Genomic DNA, 19,511 nt, shown 5'->3' on the forward strand with positions numbered 1-19,511 from the left:
CTAATCAGAGCGTAGTGAAACCCTTGTAAAGCATAACCCAAACATTTGGGTCCCCAGTATGAACATGTGAAAAAACATCACAGGGTGAAGTGAAAACAACTGTAAAGTGAAACAGAGACACTGAAGGCTCTCTCTGTAACACCAACATGTTTTTTTTTTTTTTTAAATTATATTTGTATAGCGCCAGCCACCCGGAGGCCTCGCAGCGCTTCTATTGATAGCTAGGTGGGCCAGCAGGAAAGTTTAGCAGATTTTAGTGTATAGGTGTGTTTTCAGCGCTTTCCTGAAAGCCATCCTGTTTGGGTTCTCTCGCAGGGCAAGGGGGAGGGAGTTCCAGAGTCTGGCAGCCGTGTAGGAAAAAGAGCGGCCACCCCACCTCACTTTATTAATTTTAAATGTGGTCGCTAGATGCAATGATCCAGAACGGAGGGCTCTGGGGGGGACATAGGGCACTGCTAAGGGAAGCAGGATGGCAGGGCCAGTTTGATGAAAGGATTTGTGCACAATGCACATCGCCTTGAACTGAGCTCTGGCCGCCACTGGAAGCCAGTGTAGATCTTTTAAGGCATGCTTTGCCGACTGCCACCGTGGGATGTTGTACAGCAGGCGAGCAGCGCAGTTTTGTGTGACCTGAAGCCTCCGGATCACTGCTACCGGGGTGCCCAAATACAACGCATTTCCATACTCCAGCCGCGGGAGAGAATCAGGGCCTGAACCATGACTCTCCTCGCCTGGAAAGGAAGTAGGGGGAGCACCTTACGGAGCATCCTCATAAGCCCTACGCAAGTGGCAGCTGTTTTGGTTGCCTGAACCGAAAAATCAAGCGCTTTGTCGAGCCAGATGCCCAGGCTCTTTATCTGGGGTTTAGGAATGGGGGGGACACCGAGACAAGTGGGCCAGATGGAAGCCAAAGGAGTCAACGGAGGGTTACCCAACAACATAATCTCCGTCTTCTCTCCGTTGAGTCTGAGGCAGGAGAGTTGCATCCACTTAGCCACAGCCTCCAGACAGGGACCTAAGGTGTTGGACGCCCCTTCCCTGTGGTCAAGAGTGACCACCAGTTGGGTGTCGTCCGCGTAGGTGACAATACGCACACCAAAGGGTTGGACTATCCCTGCTAGGGGCTGCATGTAAACGTTAAAAAGCGTGGGGCTCAGGGAGGAGCCCTGAGGCACCCCGCATCTAAGAGGATGTTTGGGGGAGACAACCTCGTCCTCAAACACCTGGAAGAAGCGCTCGGTCAGGAAGGAGGACAACCATTCCAGTGCCGCGCCCGACACACCCAGACTGCCTAAACGATGTAATAAGGTGGTGTGGTTGACTGTGTCGAACGCGGCACTGAGATCGAGTAAAATAATGGCTGCCTTTCCTCCCCGATCCAGCACAGCACGGGTCTCCTCCGTCACTGCAATAAGGGCAGTTTCGGTCCCGTGCTGAGGGCGGAACCCTGTCTGAGAGGCATCCAGCAGATTTGCTGATTCCAGGTGGTCTACTAGAATGGTGTTGACGTGCCTCTCAAGCAGTTTGCTCAACCAGGGGAGTAAGGAGATTGGGCGGAAATTGGCGAGGTTGTTCTGGTCCAGCGAGGGCTTTTTTAATAGAGCCCTGACCATCGCGCACTTCCAGGGGATAGGAACAGAGTTGGTGGTAATAGAGGCATTGAGAGCCTCCAAAATAACCGGACAGATGGTATCCAAGGCTTTAGTAAGAATCCAGGGTGGTGCTGGGTCGCTAGGGGAACCTGAAGTGACTTTGGATATGATTTTGTCAAGAGTTGTGCAGTCTAACAAAGGAAATTTGTCCAGCGTGCAGAGGCCGGTAGGGACAATGGGTGCCCCAACATCGATGCAGTTGGTAAATGAAGAATAGATAGTCTGGATCTTCTGAGAGAAGAAATTAGCCAGACTATCACAGCGAGATTGGGCACCTGCCAATGACAAACGCTCAGGGGCGGGACAAATTAGAGACTTTGCTATTTTAAAAATTTCTCTGGGGGAGTTTGAAGCTGAGCTGATTTTAGAGTCATAGAAAAGGGCTTGGGCAGATTTCATTTCCCGTTTATAGAGCCTTATTGCAGCTCTATAGTCTGCTTTTTTTCCAGGAGAGCGATTACTTCTCCAGGCTCTCTCCAATTTGCGACAGGCTTGTTTCATGAGCCTAAGGGCGGGAGAGTACCAGGGCGCAACCTTGGATCTTTTTATCAGGTCGAGGGATTTTTTGGGGAGAACTTGGTCTAGAGAGCTAGTGATCCAGGTATCAAAATTAGCAGAGGCCATGTTGGGATTGGCCATCATCTCCGGAGGGTGTTCCTTAAGAACCTGAATCCACTCAGGGGCGGGAAGTGAAGCCCACTTCCTCCCCCATCGTTTATTATGGCTCTGAAGGATAGGTGGAATATTAGGAGACCAGACAAAAGGTATTAGGAAGTGGTCGGTCCAAGGTAAGGGTAGGGGTACCTCGACCGTAAAGTTATCTAAATTACTAAAGATATGGTCGAGAAGGTGTCCTTTGGTGTGCGTTGAATGGAACCCTTGCTGTCGTAGACCAATAGCCAAAAGATTCGAGCGAAGACAGTTGGCTGCAAGGTCGGATGGATCATCCAAATGTAAATTTAGATCGCCCAACACGGTGAAATTTGCTGAGGTAAGCACCGAATTGGCAGCTATATCAGTAATATTGGTGATAAAATTACCGAGAGTCCCAGGTGGTCGGTAAGCTAGGATCCCAGAAAAGGTGGTAGTGGGGGAGAAGTTGAGGGTGAAGTGTAAACTCTCACACCCTAATGTTGTGGAGGGGGTGATGCGACATCCGTAGTTGTCTCTATAGATGATGGCCAACCCTCCGCCTCTCCCTGTCTGGCGATCTAATCGCTTGATGGTGTAGCCTGGGGGGACAGCCCATATAGAGGCAGGATCGGACTCAAGCTGGAGCCATGTTTCTGTTAAGAAAAGGGCCTCCGGCTTGTGCTCCTCTATGAGCATAGCCAGCTCGGTGTAATGCTTCGGCAAAGAGCGGCAATTAAGAAGGAACATCCTCCATTTGTGTACAGGGGAAGATTTCCCTTGCGTCAGGAAGGGGATGCCCCATTTACAAGTTTCGCACCGAACCACTTTCTTAGTGGGAAGGATCGAGTGCGAACATCGCAAATTAGTGGGAGAGCGCAAGGAGTACAAAAAGGGGGCAGTATAGGTCAGGCGAATTCCCACCATAGTGTTGGCACAGTCTGGAGGCGTCTGGACGCGGACTGGCTTCTCTTTGGCGCCTCTTCGGCGCGTCTAAGGCGCTCCCGCTGCGCGTCACCGCTGCGCGGGGAGGCAGAGATTATATAGATTGGGAGGGTGTGGGAGACTAGACCGTCGCCCTGCCAAGATGGCCGCCCGTCGTGGAACGACCAGGAAGTGCCAGCGCTATTCCTCCCTCCACAACAATCAGCATGGATAGCTGCGGTGGAACGGGGAGTCAGCGCGCCAAGTAATGAGGTAGACACAGGTTTTAAAAGTACACGTTTTTGTTAAAAAAATAACAGGTTAAAAACCTCTTTAGAAATGCTTTCACACACGACACGCTTTCACCACAGTATTTGTCATCAATATGAGGGAGCGCGTGGGAGCAAGGCTCTTTTGTAGTCAGGGAGGGGTGGGAGACTAGACCGTCGCCCTGCCAAGATGGCCGCCCGTCGTGGAACGACCAGGAAGTGCCAGCGCTATTCCTCCCTCCACAACAATCAGCATGGATAGCAGCGGTGGAACGGGGAGTCAGCGCGCCAAGTAATGAGGTAGACACAGGTTTTAAAAGTACACGTTTTTGTTAAAAAAATAACAGGTTAAAAACCTCTTTAGAAATGCTTTCACACACGACACGCTTTCACCACAGTATTTGTCATCAATATGAGGGAGCGCGTGGGAGCAAGGCTCTTTTGTAGTCAGGGAGGGGTGGGAGACTAGACCGTCGCCCTGCCAAGATGGCCGCCCGTCGTGGAACGACCAGGAAGTGCCAGCGCTATTCCTCCCTCCACAACAATCAGCATGGATAGCTGCGGTGGAACGGGGAGTCAGCGCGCCAAGTAATGAGGTAGACACAGGTTTTAAAAGTACACGTTTTTGTTAAAAAAATAACAGGTTAAAAACCTCTTTAGAAATGCTTTCACACACGACACGCTTTCACCACAGTATTTGTCATCAATATGAGTGATAAGCAAAGTCCCAGAGAGAAGACCTAATAGTAATCGCCTCAACATGAGATTTGCTGATAAGTGAGAGATTTTATAGGGATTATTGGGCATGTCTGAGATGTCAGAGAAGGGGATATTAGTACAAAAACCGCTCTTGGCAAAGTCAATATATCTCGCCCTTGCCCCAATTGACGTTGCTAAGATTGTAAGCCCTGTCGTACAGCATCCCGATTTTGTACAGCGCTGCTTTTTTTTTTATAACAGGAAAAAGGGTACAAGCAGTCGGCTTTGTAATTTGTAGGCGCAAGCACCAAGCATGCATGCACCTACACACAGGCAGTTTTAAATAAAAAAGATTTTGCTTGCTGGTTTGAGTTTGACTGGTATAGAAAAACAAAACTGTGGAGCGGGAGGAGAGAGCAATAACAATGTGGGGGTTGTAAGGAATCAGAGACGGCATTTTGTAAAACCATATGAGGGCACGGGAGGGGGAAGGAACATAGGTGATGGGTGAAGAACACGTAGAAAGAGTAACGTGAGGGTGAGATCATGTACTGGATAATGGGAGGGTGAGATGCTGCACTGGATAATGTGAGGGTGAGATGCTGCAACTGACGTATTGAGCAGTTGTAGGAAGGGCTACAGCTGCCGTTTTTTGGAACTGTGGAACCAGGCTTTAGTCCTTGCGTCTGTTCAAAACCTGAGATTCTGGGCAAGTCACTTAATTTCCCCGTGCCTAAAGCAAAATGAACGTGCCCTTCTATTATATAAGTGTTGCTTTTGTAAAATCCTTCAATAGCTTCCACTCGAGCTCAGGTACATAGAAAACATAGAAAAAGAAGTAAACATCATGTGAAAACCGACTAAAAACACAGAATAGTTTAAACATACAGATATCACCTGCCACAAAAAGCAGACTCTCTAGTCAGCTAAGCATACCTGTGACTTAGAAGCTGCCCTTAAGAAGAGTGCCGAACAACTCACTCCAAATCAACGATAACAATAAAATACAACACACCAACCCCTCAACTCTGACTCACGCGCTGCACTGCTGGTAATGATTATTGGGCGGCTGGCGAGGCGCTCTACACAGTGTGTTTGCGTGCAGCACATGGTTCCTCCGGTCAGGCTGGAGTATATGTGTTCCTGGCTCTATGTGCGCCCTTTTTTGCAGTGCATTGTTGTGACTTTAAGGCAGCTGCTTATACCATGCCTACCTTCATTGGAGCTGCAGGAAGGGCGCTCTGGAGAAGCCCAAAGCCAGTCAAACAATGGGAGGGAGAACTAGCTTCGGTGGGAGGGGACTCTGAATGCTGGAGCCAGGACTTCTCCAGGAAGTGGTGGTCTGCTTTCCTGGCCGGTGTTTTGGCTCTGGAGCAAATGAATCTGAGGGAGGAGGAGCGCAAAAGGGGAGGCTGAAGCTAGCGGTGACAATGGAAAGCTGCATCTAGTCTCTAATACCTTCCTGTTCAGTATTAACAGAGTGTGGACGGGTTCTCGGTATCAGCTCTCCCCATTGAAAATTAAAAGGAAAAGTGAATGCCTTTGTGACCACGTTTGTTTTAGAGCCTAGACACACCAATAACCATGTGCTTTCACCGTAACACGGCGGGCAGGGGAGGGGGCGGAGAGGGGAGAGGTGCGAGGGGAGGAGAGTAGGAGGAGGAGGGGGAGGAGAGTAGGGGAGGCAAGGCTAGCGGCAGGCAGGCAGGGGAGGAGAGGAGGAGGGGGGAGGAGAGTAGGGGAGGCACGGCCTAGCGGCCGTGCAATCAAGTAGTGAGGGGGCGGAGCTGGGGGAGGCTGTGGAAGAGAGTAGGCAAGGCAGGCGGCTGGGGGCATGTGCACGCGCTTTTAAGCTCAATGCACATGCGCATTGAGCTTAAAAGTCACGGGCACTGCAAGGAATCGCCACGATTCCTTGCAAGTTAGATAAAGTGTGGATGAGCCCCTATAGTCTCGCTTGCTCGATGCGCATGCGCATCGACAGGCGAGACCTAAAAATGGATGCGGTCAGGTCACAACCATAAGTGAAAACTGCCGATTAAATTAGGAAAGTCCCTTATAGCGAAGAAAAAATTATGTAGAACCAGTTCTGCTAAGGAAGCACCAGAAGCCTTCACTGCCCTGTTCATCGCAGAAATACATACACACCTGTGGAAGCAAGAAGGCTGACCTGAAAGGTAAATGTTCATTCATAGTCACCTCCTACCTCAATTGGCCCCTTTCATTGACTAACATGTTAAGTTCACTGCTAAAATCTTTCCCCGCCCACTCGCAACACTGCGGAGAGGAGGAGAGCTCTTCCAATAAATATGTGGAATAGGATGATGATGATTCCATCAAGGTCTCAAAAACCGATCCAGAATCAAAATTAAAACACAACACAAGCAAAAGCACCTAACCTGTGGATTTCAAATACTCCTGTGCAGAGCCCAAGATGACATTGCAGTCCCGATCAGTGCACAAAAAGCACCCAACTAGTGTGCGTCCATCTGTCATACGAATCCTCATGTTTTTGTTTAGTAGCTCCTCTAGCTTCTGGCGGGCACGAAGGTATGGGGAGTCCTCCTTCTCGCCATCCGAGTCCTGCAAAAACATAAATGAGAGGAACAAGGTTGTTTTTATAGACAACACATACAGAGACAATATCACCATGGAATACAATTTAGCCAAGGCTCATAGAATGGCTGTTTTTTTCTTTTTTTATACATTTGTAGGCAGAGAATGAAAACATACAATCAATAAATTGGCTACTAGGATACATATGTGCACAGGCGGAGTGGAACGGGATATAGGGGTGTAAGAGGTGAACTTAACCAACCATAAGTCATAATCATTAGCATTTCATTCAAGAACTCGTTTCTGAATCAAAGTTCAGTTGCCTAGGTTTTTATGTCGGGTTGAATAAGTGCAACAAGTGCCTGAAGACAGAGGCTCTAGGCAGGAGATCTGGCAAAAACTGACCAGTCACGCGGTGAAAAGGACATTAGCAGTTTTATTAGCACATCAGGGCCTGCTTCTGTGAAGTACTGTGTACAGCACCAGCCCTTGCCCAAAAACCTGCCACAATCCTTGCAGTGCTGGGTGGAGAGGCAGCACAGGATGGGAGGCTGGCAGCACAGTAACTGAATGGGAGTAAACATGCCCCTTTCTTCCCCCACCCAAAGCACGCGGCATTCAACAGGAGACCGAAAAGAGTGGCACCTATCCACCTTGAAAGGTATATGTGGGCAATAGGAAGCATCAGGAAGATGTACAAGAGCCCAAGCACTACTCTGTCTCCCAATGTGCTAGAGTCATAGCACTCTTTGCTTCTGGGCACCTAGGCGGTTTTTATTATCTGTAATGCCACTAACCAAGGGTTTCCTCTATGTATTTACATATGAAATGTCTTTAATGTCAGTAGTGCTGTCGTCATCCTGGGAGTTTTGGAGGGTTTCGGAGGCTCATTCTTAGGCACAGCCCTTATGGTGGCAAAACGGTATATAGCCACCAAATAGAAACACCTCCCACTGTGACAAAATGGATTGGATTGTGTGCAATGCAAGAGAAACCAGTGTATTAAGCAAGAGTATGGGGCAAGTGGAGGGGTCAAACTGTGCTGAATAGGTCTACTCGTGGAAAAGCATCTATTTTTCTCATTGACTTACACTGATGCTATGTATATGGCGCATTTCATATGTTGGGCTGATATGTATTCCATCAATCTATGTCTCTTTGTACTACTGCTAACAAAATCAATAGGTTGATTTGATTTTTATAAAGTGCTAACGGTTGCCCGAAGACGTATTGGCACTACCCATGACCGAAAGGATCAAAGAACCATAATATCCACTTCCCAGAAAGAATACCTCACTCAAAGGTTCAGAGAGAATAGCCAAGTCTTTAGTTCCTTCCTGAACCTAAGCAGAGAAGTAAAAATGTTCAGTTCCAAGCAAGGAGATTCCAATGTCGAGCCTCGGCCCGTATAATGTTCCTGCCACCCCAGGACGTACGTCTGAAACGAGAAACACACAGATCTCGAGCCGAGCTTGAAAAGAGAGCCCGGTTTGGTAAATACCATCTAATCCTATCTCTCAAGTACTTTAGGCCCCGGCGTGCAGACCCTTAAAGACTATGCAAAGTCCCTTAAAGATAATGTTTCCTAACCGGCAACCAATGAAGACAACTAATGGCTTGAGAAACTGAGCCGAGTCTAGGAATCTTTGTAACGAATCGAGCGGCTGCGTTTTGAACAGATTGCAGCTTTTTCAAATATTTCACAAGTAGTTCAGAGAAAAGCCCATTGCAGTAGTTAGTCTATTCATGAAAGAACCAATGCAATAACCACAGTCTTGAGCATTTCACCTGGTAAAAATTGCGCAATTTTCCTAATTATACGTGGAGAGATGAAAGCAGTTGAAACAACTTTATTTGCTGCCTATAAGATAAATGGTTCTTGTAGGAAACCGGCTATTTCTGGTAGGCTAAGGCTGATGCCAAAGCCAGGCAGAAACCACCATTCCAGTCAGGGCAAGGAAGTCACACGCCAAGATAACCCCTGCTCACCCTCTAGGTAGCTTGGCACGAGCAGTCTAGGCTAAACTCGGAGGCGATGTGTAAAGCATTTGCGTCAGCGCACAACAGCAACAACATACTAGGTACACCACAAAAGAGACTCCTCACAAGGTTATATTAAAATAACTTTTGTATTGTCAAAACATATCAGATAGAAATTACACATGTACATTGTGCCAACTGGCACGGCAATATTCACAAGGGATTATTTACAAGACAGGGCCACATGGGCCACTGTCTGAATCAACACTTTGCAGATATAGAAATACTTGTCAGAAATTAGAATAAAAGTATATAAACTCCACTGTAACACAAAGTAACAGTTATAGATCACATCCAGTAACTACTGGGAACAGGTAAGTACCACCTACGCAACCCTAAACCCCTTAGGAGACTGTCACGCAGGGGACCAGGACCTCACTAGGACCACCTGTACTAAAAAGAACAACCCCCTAAGTATCACACAGCATTTAGGGGTCTAAGAAAGAACACATTACCCATGATGCATAAATATACATTCAGAGGAGTAGTAAAGGAAAAGACATAATGCATAAACCTACACATTCAGCGGTGTTAAGAATAAAGCACATGATGCAATAAAATTACATTCAGAGGTACCAGAATAATGTATGTATGTATGTATTGCGACTTATATAGCGCACGTATCACCCGAAGGCATCAATGCGCTTGCTTAGGGAACCCGTCCTGGTATTCCCCTGTGAGTTACCCCGGCAGGGTATCCACAAGGTGAAAGCCAGGCATCCCGCCGCGAGGGGCCGTAGTGGAGATTAAGCAAGCTATTGCCCAGAGTCGCAGAGTGTGACCCCGTGAGTCGAGAAGGCACCGGAGCGAGAATTGTCGAGTCCGTGGAATTTTTGAGCCCGAGACCCGCCGAGGCGGGGAATTGAACCCTGGTCCACGGCCGATCTCAGCTTCCGGGTCTGCCGCCTCTAACCACTGAGCCACGCTTCTCCATACAGTAGCGCAATAGTCACATGATGTCTAAAAACATTCAGAGGTGCAGGAATAAGACATGATGCAAGAAATCACATTCAGAGGTGCAAGAACCATACAATTGCGCAAAACCTACATAAGCCACCACCTGTGGCAGTCCCTAGGCCAACTGGCCTTGTTGGGGCTAAAACGCCCTGAGTCTCAATGTCAGGGGCCTAAACGATGCAGGGGCCCACTACTTGCTGGGCACCTGGGAAGCGCACAAAACCTAAACGGTGAAGCTGCCCACTAATTGCTGGGCAGCTGGGAGCTTCATACTGTGACAGGGTCCTTACTGACCCTCAGGCGCAAACTGCGCCCACGCTGGAGCCACACAGGCTCTACAAACACCTACGCCCACGTTGGAGCCACACAGGCTCTGGCATGACACTGCGCAACGTTGGAGCCACCCAGGCTCTGCCACCACACTGCGCCGAACGCGGGAGCCTTCTGGGGCTATTAAACAACCATGGTGCTTTCACTGGCACCAGCACTACACAAGCCCAGGAGGGGACGGGCATCGACAATATGCCCCGAGGTGTCCCAAGAGCCATCTAGACTCCTTGACCACATATGGCCTGCGTTGGAGCCTCTCAGGGCTCGTTGGGAAGTCACCCACTCCGTCGGTGTCCCACTCGGGGGGCTCAGAATTCCGACATGCCCCCTGCGCCTCCTGGGGCTCTCAAAATAAAATATGGGCGTTGGAGCCTCAGGCTCCGTTGAAACCTGAGGGCGGCCCACTGTCAGCTGGGGCCGCCCTACCTCCACTCCCGCCCAGGTGCCGCTCTCCGGCACCAACAGCAGCTGCACTGAGCCCTCCCCAGCCCTTCCGACTCACCGGGCTTTCTTGGGCGGGCTCCTCTGGGCGGCGGCTTCTCTGCTGGGCGGCGGCTCACTCTCGCCGCCTGCGGTGAGGGCCGGCACCGACCATGTGCCTCGCGCCCCCTCCGCTCTGCTCACTCGGGGCTCCCTCAGCACACGGGAGCCCCAGCAGCCATTCCTCGGCCCGCCTTCCAAGCGCAGCAGCTCCGGTCTCCCTCTCCTCACGGGAGACCGGACGGGCCCACCATGGCTTCCCCCCAGCCGGGGGAGGCGAGAACGACGTCCTCCTCACTTCTCCCGGGTCTCCCTGCCGAGGTGCACCTCCATCACGGCTCTCGGCGGCTCCTCCACTCACCGGGGCACGGTCAGATGCCTCCCAGCTCCCGCCACGGCTTCTCAGGAGCGGCCACTTGCTTCGGGGGCTGGGCCAATCCCAGCGCGGCCCTGCGGCGCCTCCGATGACGTCAGCGCTTCCTGGGCCAATCAGGACGCGACTTCCTCGTCGAGCCCTCCGCTAAGGCCCAATCTGTGCGCGGCTTTCCCGGATCAGCCGCCAATCAGCAGGCAGTCCCTTCGGTGCAATCTTCGTGGCTTTGGAGCTGCGGCGATGATTTCCCAGGCAGATGCAAGCCCCGGGTCGCGGCAATCGCGGCGTGAGCAGCCGAAGTTAAGTAAAACTAAGAAATAAGCGAGGTGGGCACTCGCTAGGGCAAATAAAGCGCTCCCAGCGCTAATGGCCAGAATAAGCGCTCCCCAGCGCTAAAGCCCCTCTCAAAGTCCAGGATCATCCAGAGATGGAGCAAGCAGCTCCTAAGACCCAGGGAAAGGTCCATCAGGTGCCCAGGGACTGGGCAGAGCCCAGGGATCCCCTGAGCCCAAGCAGCAGCAGCCCCTGGCAGATTCAAGTTGAAAACAAGAACCAATTGGAAGGGAACACAGCCCCTTCTTATACACAGAAAAGGCTTTGAAGTCTTTTGAAGTCTTTGTGTAAGCGAGCCCTAAGCCCTGGGTGCATCTGGTTTCCCTCTCCTGTCAGCCTCAGGTCAGAGGTGACAGTGGGCCATCCGGAGGGAGAGGCAGCAGGGTGGGCTGACAGGCACCGCCTGGTACCACCAGAGCTCTTCCCTCCCATCCGTGACAGCAGATGGGGGCCTTTCATCTATGGCTGACTCAGACCCCCCTCCTCCAGGGCCCTGCAGACCCCGTCCTACTCAAAACAGACAGTCCATCCACCAGCAGGCCCAGGCACATCAGCCAATCACGTGCCAGCAGACTCACTACACAATTATGCCAACTTCTAAAAGTGGCGCTTCTAGACTAGACACAGCCATGCCGCATATACCATTCTGCAGCATTCCCTCTCACGAGTTCACACATATCAAACTCGACCCTGCACTCCCCATGCATCAGGAATCTACCATGGGCATACATATTCCCCATTCATTCCTATGGGAGGGCAGGTCACTCACCATCCATATACAGAGAGCACACGCACTTTACACTCTACCACAGTGAAAAAGTGCGCAGAGGCCTAAAATCACCAATCCAGGTTCCAAAAACAGGCTAGGAAAAAGCAAAAAGTCACGGGGTGAACCTGCCCAAAGGACCGGGTCCAACAGTTCTCAATAAAAATGGCAAGATATTTTACCTTCTGCAATGGTTTGGTAAGAGAACCCCCGTTGCATATATATGTATGTTGGTACAAAATTAAGGCTTGAAAGTGTTTTGGACAATTCTATGTAAGGACTGGAGGTGAAAATGATGCATGCTCTCTCCTCACTTTATGAGCTTAGCAGCAGTTACCAAGTTATCGTCTCTAAACGACCATAAACTCAGTGGCGGTGGGTCCATTGGGGGCGTTGCCCCACTAGCCACCGTCGTCACGTCACGCGTTCAATTAAGTATGTGCAGTGATTCAAAAATAAATTATCCTAAGAAGCGCACTCACAGGCGTGCGTCAATGAGAGCCAGCTGTACCAGGACAAGTCTGACAGAATCGGACATCGCGGAAGGGTGTGGGGGCGGGGCTGCGGGAGTGAGTGACAGCGCCAGCTGAGCAGAAATAGCGCAGCAGGCAGCACAGTGTGTGCGCATTTTGGACTAGTCATTATTTACGACTGGCCCACGCATGCGCAGACGCGGTAGTCCCTTCCCTCCTCCTCCTCCCCTCTAGCTCGCAGACAGGCAGGGACCCGGGTCCCCCGAGTCTCATATGGGCAGTATTCACCCTGCTCTTTATCCAATCCTGTTAAGCTGCGCCAGGATTGGCTGAGTATACACCGCGCAGAGTTCAGCACTGGTGCCGCGCGTGGGTGGTGGCTGTGCTAAGTATGGCCAATCACAAGTGGCTTTGCACGTGACGTCACTGCGCCTGGCGTACCACAACAACACGACGAGGCAGAGTCACGAGGGAGAGTGTGTATTATACAGACACTGTTAGTAGACCTCGTGACTCGTGTCGTGACTCGTGATCACTGCTTGTCGGGAGTTGTGCGGCGTGCCTGCCAGCTGCAGTCAGTCAGTAGTGTCTTCTGACTTCTTCATCTTGTCCAGTCGACACAATTCCTCATATAACCAACCGTAACGTAAGTTTTTTTGTAATAGTAGTATTGAGTTGACCAGTCAGTGACTAAGAAGTGCGTGTTTTGTGCGGTGTGCGTGGCGGTGGCCAGGCAGTCAGTGATCATGATGATACTAGTAGATTGATGAACTGGCTGGCAGTGGCACTGGACACAGATTTTATTTTACGCGCAACTGCTGCAGCCACAGCCAGCCAGTTAGCTAGGCCTCGGTGGAGGCGCCCCTTAGCCCCGGCAGCCGGCACCCCCCCCCCCCCCGTTTTCAATTTCACCCTGATATCTGCAGCGCTGACGACAGCGCGGCCGCTCCTGACTCCTGGGCCTGTGTTGGGGTTATTTCTTTATTATTTATGCATTTTTAAATATAGCGCGGAGTCGGGGCCTCCACCTCAGTGCCACAGCTCCAAGGCCACGTAGATAAACAATCCGGCCTCCACATCTCTCTGGCTCGTGGTTCGCACACAGCAGGCTGGGCCCAGCCCTTGTGTTCAGGCAGCTCCACAGTCCCCGTCAGGGCATTCACAGTCATCAAGTGCTACCAGGCAATGCTGCTTGGTTCAAAACAGGCCGCGGACTTTACCAGAGGGTGTCAGACTCCGAGCGCTTCACAATAGGAACAGAACTGAAACATGAGAAGTGAACGTTACAAGTGAACAAATCACAAAAGCAAAAGTTACATTACATGAGGTGAAAGTGACAATCGTGAGCAAACAAAAACACAATTCCTCATATAACCGTAACATAAGTTTTTCTGTAATAGTATCACCAGTCAGTGACTGTGTACAAGTGCGTGTGGTGTGCGTGGCGGTGGCCCAGGCAGTCTGTGATCATGACGATAGAGCCCAGCTCGTGAGGCCCTAGAGATGTTATGTAACACTCTGGAGGAATGGCCTGCATTGTAAATTACAATACCGGTTGTCAGCACGTGTAGCAAAGTCAAAATTTGGCTCTTGAAACGCTCCACGGCTTAGTCACAGCGCAAAGGCTACAGTACATTTTTTCCTTTTTAAGCATAGAGGGAAAGCAATTTGCCCGAAATTACATGATTATGACTTACTTGGTACGTAGGTAGTACTGGGCTGTGGCGCTCATATAATGTGTGAAGAGAAAGCCTTTGGCAGCGCCCTAATGCTCAATTACTGTTTAAAAAGCTGATTTAGTGAGCTTTCGAAAGTCTAAAAGATGTCATAGTTGTCCGAGGTTGTGCATGTGTTTACCTCACAATGCACTGTCTGCATTTCGAAATAGGCGCTTTTATAGAATGGATCCGATTGGAGTAGCTGTTGGACTCCTCTTTCCATTGCAGTCGCTCTGCTACAGATGCCAATGCAATTGTGCACCACGTGTCAACCAGGAACGCATGGGGTAAACACATGAAGTCAAACTATTGAAAAGATATATATAATTATTTTTGCACTTTTATAACGCGTATATTTGACTCGAAAGTATTGGAGCACTTTACATGAGCAAGTAGTTACATTACACATGGACACATTCACCTATTTAGATGATAAAGGACTCCCTGTTAATTACAGCAAATAAAGCAGATTTGCACACCACAGTAACCTAACTGTTGAACATATTTAATGCAGAAGGATATGGGGTATTTTGTTATGTGTTTAACTATTTCAAGTCTACAGATTCACAATTGCTTTATAAACCTGCTTGCACTCTCAATGTTGCCTTAAATGCTCTATTTGCCCATTCTTTTTTCACAAACTTATTGCGACGTAGCACTCATCCACGACTTTTCTGCCTTACCACTTTCAAATGTCACCAGCCGCCACTGAGCCACACGAATAGAAAGAAAAGTACCAAAATACAGTCCCCCAATTATCAGGCTCCCTTCAGCATAGATTCCCCTGCAGTCCCGGCCTGCTCTTCCTGTTTTTTGGTGCTCAGCACAAAGATAAGTGCTAATTTTTCCTACCTTTCATGCAACATTTAGTTAATTGACTACGTACTGTCAGGGCTTTAAGTGGTCCGGGTCCTGCTGGTGCACAGCACAGACAGTTCTAAAAAGCAAGTGCTGAGACGGGTCCTTATCCAGCTCTCCATTTTTGGCCTCAGCCTCAGGATGGAAAAACAAATCTTAATTCTTCAGCCGTACCACCCTTCACTGCCTTTGATGCAACTACAAGAGACTCACTATAGTTCTTTAACCATCTCACAATTTCAGAACTGAAGCATTTTGAATATTATATACAACGAAGCCATAGTTGTTGCTTATTTAGCTAATGCAACTAACAACCATTGACAAAGCCAATAGTCTTGGATTGTTGTTGGTGTAAAGTCACTTGTATTATATATCTGGGTGCACAGACAAAATACCAGTTGGGTGGCACACTATGCCAAGCACAGATTTTTAGTGTATGTGTTTAAGCCACGCCCTTAATTACATTGGCCACGCCCCTTTAAGAGACCTCTTCAGTTTTTTCATCCCACTTAAAGCCCTGGTTATTGTAGTCTGTTTCTACTGTGAGCTTTGTGGTATATATAGCAGTAGATACTGGCATATAATAGATATTTTTCAGTGGCTAGCTAACTGAGCTATTGGTTGCGATATGCGCAGCAGGATTGAGTGAGGAGCTTTCCTTAATTTAATAATTGATTTCTAGAAACGGGCAGCAGATAGGTGGCACTGCACATGGCGGTTGGGCACATAATCAGTTGTCTTTTTGTTTAGGTGCCTGCCAGCCTGTTTCGCTTCACTGCAATGCTAGACAACTGTATCAGGATGCCTACACACTGCTTGGAACACAAGTATACAGTTCGTGGTCCTTGGACATTGAAAAGGCTGTTATCTGACGACTGCCCAACTCTAAAACAAATAATTGATGTTTCTCCACATTTTAACTGAAAGAGGCAGTAACACCTAGCAAATTGCTACCAGCATATTAGGAAGGCACTTGATGTGGCAGAATTAGCCCAGAATAACTTGGAAGGGCATGGGTTTTTCTTTCAGGTACTACCCCGCCCATGTTACTTAAACAGATATGGCAGATAGGGAACAAAGACTACCAGAGGAGTCTGAACAATCTTTATCTAAGGCAGCAAAGAAAGCACTGAGGCTCCTTTATGGACAAGTTGTGATGCTGGCAGTCAGATTTGCCTCTAGGTTTAAAAAAAAAAAAAAAATCAGCAACCAGATTTCTTTAGTTGCTTCCCGAATCAGTTGGTGAAGGCGGTGGATGCTTCCTTGCAAAACTGGGATGAGGTTCAGGGGTACGCTCTTCCAATGTTCACATAGACAGCCAGAGTCTCAGCGCAGCGGGGATGCCAGATAATAGACCTGATGCTGGCGGCTCCAATTTGGAGGGCTCAGATTTGGATTGCAGTGAAGCTGGAGCTATTATAGGGTTCTCTGATGGGTCTTCCAAGTTCAAATCTATCTGATAGATTGTCCTGGGGGAACCACACCCCTTGATATTGAAAGATTCTCTGCAGATGACAGCATGGAGGATTACAGGGGCCACTCAGTGATCCTGGGTCTTTCAGAACTTGCTTCAGGCTTATCCAGTAGGCCGGGCAAAAGGCATGAAAAAGAGGTACCGCTGAGCCTTGAGGAAATGGCTGGTGTTGGGGCGAGGAACCTGGGTTCAGAGTGGGTAGGAATTGTGCATGTACTGAATTTTCCATCAGAGTTGGATGAATCTGCCGCAACACCTTTTACTATTGCCAGAAAGCCCAAAACTAATACATAGTTAATTTTGCAGTTTTCAGAGAAACCTAAACTAACGGTATTAAGGCCTACAAGACCAGCAGGGAAGTTCCGATCACGTTGAAGAAGACTTCCAAGGCGGTGTCTTTCCTGTTCATCAACAAGTGCGTAAAATGGATTATGCAATAGGCAGACACTAATGCTGCAAGTTTCATAGCACATTCAGTCAGAGGCTTCGTGGCGTCCAAGGCCTGTGTGCTGGTTGGGCGCCTAGAAGATATTATAAATGCAGCAGATAGCTCATTGAAATGAACCTTTAGAAAAGTGCAACATTAAGCCAATTGGTGAGGTGACATAATTGATGGCGAGACAGCTTTAAACAAGTATATTTGATATTTATATATCCTTGCCTCTGCTCCGGAGATAGACTGTAAACTTTTATAACTATAATAGCTACTGAGAATGTAAGTTATGATTCTATTAAGGACACAGGGGTGATGATTAGCCCACCCAAAAATCACTTTGATAATGATCATTCTCACCCTGAAAGATCTGCAGGTCATAAAGCAAGTAAAGAATTCATGGATTTCAGGCTTGGGAACAATTGTGATTTTGTGACATGCAAGATTCTTTGATGGTGTGCTACTGCACTGAAGTAATGGCAAAAGGCAGGACAACGCGGTTTACCTTAACTCCTCATAAGCTGGATGAACGCCTCCTCAGCGCCCGACATCGCCATCGCCATCCCAGAGGGCTACAAGATCACACGGAGGGACCGCACCGCCAACCAGACGGGAGGAGGCATCGCCATCATCCACAGAGACACCATCTGCATCACGACCAACACCGACGACACCCTAACCACCGCCGAACACCTGCACTTCCAGATCCACACCGACCCGAAGACCACCCTCAGAGGCACCCTGATCTACCGACCCCCGGGACCACGCACACGATTCAGCGAGGACATCGCCGACTTCATCAGCCCGCATGCCCTCCCCTCCGCCGACTACATCCTCCTGGGGGACCTCAACTTCCACCTGGAGAACAACAGCGACCGCAACACCATCACCCTGCTCGACAACCTCGCCAACCTCGGACTCAAGCAACTGGTGACCACCCCCACCCACCTCGCCGGACACACACTCGACGCCGTCTTCTCATCCAGCAAAGACGTCACCTTCAGCCACGCAACAGGACTCCACTGGACGGACCACAGCTGCGTCCACTTCACCTTCAAAAGAACGACAATCCACCAACACCAGCAACAGGTTGCCCGAAGAAGCTGGAACAAGATCACAGCCGACCAGCTCACCGCTTCCCTGAGCCAGCACCCTCCCGCCAGCTCAGCGAACCCCAGCCAGGCCGCCGACAACCTCACGAAGTGGATCAACAACTGCGCGGACGAACTCGCCCCTCTGAGAACCCCGCCCAGCAGACCCGGCAGCAGAAAAACCCCATGGTTCACCGACGAACTCAAGAGCTCCAAGAAGAACTGCCGAGCCCTCGAGAAAGTATGGAGAAGGGAACCAACTACGGACAACATGACCACCCTCAAGCTCGCCACCCGGAAACACCACCAACTGATCCGCGCCACCAAGAAAAATACATACAAGGACCGGCTGGACAACAACGCACACAACTGCAAGGAACTCTTCAACATCGTGAAAGAGCTCTCCAAACCCAACGCCGGAAACAATGACATCACACCGTCGCAAGACCTCTGCAACTCCCTCGCGTCCTACTTCCACAACAAGATCGCGGACATACACAACAGCTTCAGCAACCAACCAACGCACACCACAACCGCAACAACGCCACCCACCACCACCCTCCGCACCTGGACTCCGATCAGCACCGAAGACACCATCCGCACAATGAACTCCGTCCACTCCGGATCTCCGACTGACCCCTGCCCTCACCACATCTTCAACAAGGCCGACGCGGTCATCGCACCCCACCTGCGGGACATTATCAACACCTCCTTCGACACCGCCACCTTCCCGGAGAGCTGGAAGCACGCAGAGCTCAGCGCTCTTCTCAAGAAACCTACAGCAGACCCCACCGACCTCAAGAATTACCGTCCCATCTCGCTCCTCCCGTTCCCGGCCAAAGTCATCGAGAAGACCGTCAACAAACAGCTGGCCGCCTTCCTCGAGACGAATGGATCCCTCGACCCCTCACAGTCTGGCTTCCGAGCGAACCACAGCACCGAGACCGCCCTCATCGCTGCCACCGATGACATCCGAACCCTGATGGACAACGGAGAAACAGCAGCCCTCATCCTCTTGGACCTCTCCGCAGCTTTCGACACTGTCTGCCACCGCACCCTAGTACAGCGCCTCGGCAACATCGGAATCCAGGAGAAGGCACTGGAATGGATCACCTCCTTCCTCAACGGAAGAACACAGAGAGTCCGCCTACCACCGTACAAGTCAGAGGCCACCGAAGTCATCTGCGGCGTCCCTCAAGGATCCTCGCTGAGCCCCACCCTCTTCAACATCTACATGAGCCCCCTCGCGGCCATCGCACGCCAACACAACCTCAACATAATCTCCTACGCCGACGACACCCAGCTGATCCTCTCCCTGACCAACGACCCCGCCGCCGCCAGAGCCAACCTGCACGAAGGGATGAGAGATGTAGCCGAATGGATGACGACCAGCCGCCTGAAACTGAACTCAGACAAGACGGAGGTCCTCATCCTGGGCTCCTCGCCCTCCGCCTG

At 50.0% G+C, this 19,511-nt stretch overlaps 1 protein-coding gene across 2 annotated transcripts in view; it reads right to left on the bottom strand.

Annotated features, from left to right (window-relative positions):
• The window catches only part of NAA38 (N-alpha-acetyltransferase 38, NatC auxiliary subunit), a 68,100-nt gene that overhangs the window by 26,243 nt on the left and 22,346 nt on the right, over positions 1–19,511 (bottom strand). For both annotated transcript variants that reach the window (XM_078669988.1, XM_078669987.1), the window contains exon 2: positions 6,574–6,757. In XM_078669988.1, the coding sequence (XP_078526114.1) occupies positions 6,574–6,757 (184 nt within the window). The remainder of the gene's footprint in view (positions 1–6,573; positions 6,758–19,511) is intronic.

The sequence above is a fragment of the Lissotriton helveticus genome, chromosome 12 (assembly GCF_964261635.1).
Source record: "Lissotriton helveticus chromosome 12, aLisHel1.1, whole genome shotgun sequence".
Classification (NCBI taxonomy): Eukaryota; Metazoa; Chordata; class Amphibia; order Caudata; family Salamandridae; genus Lissotriton; species Lissotriton helveticus.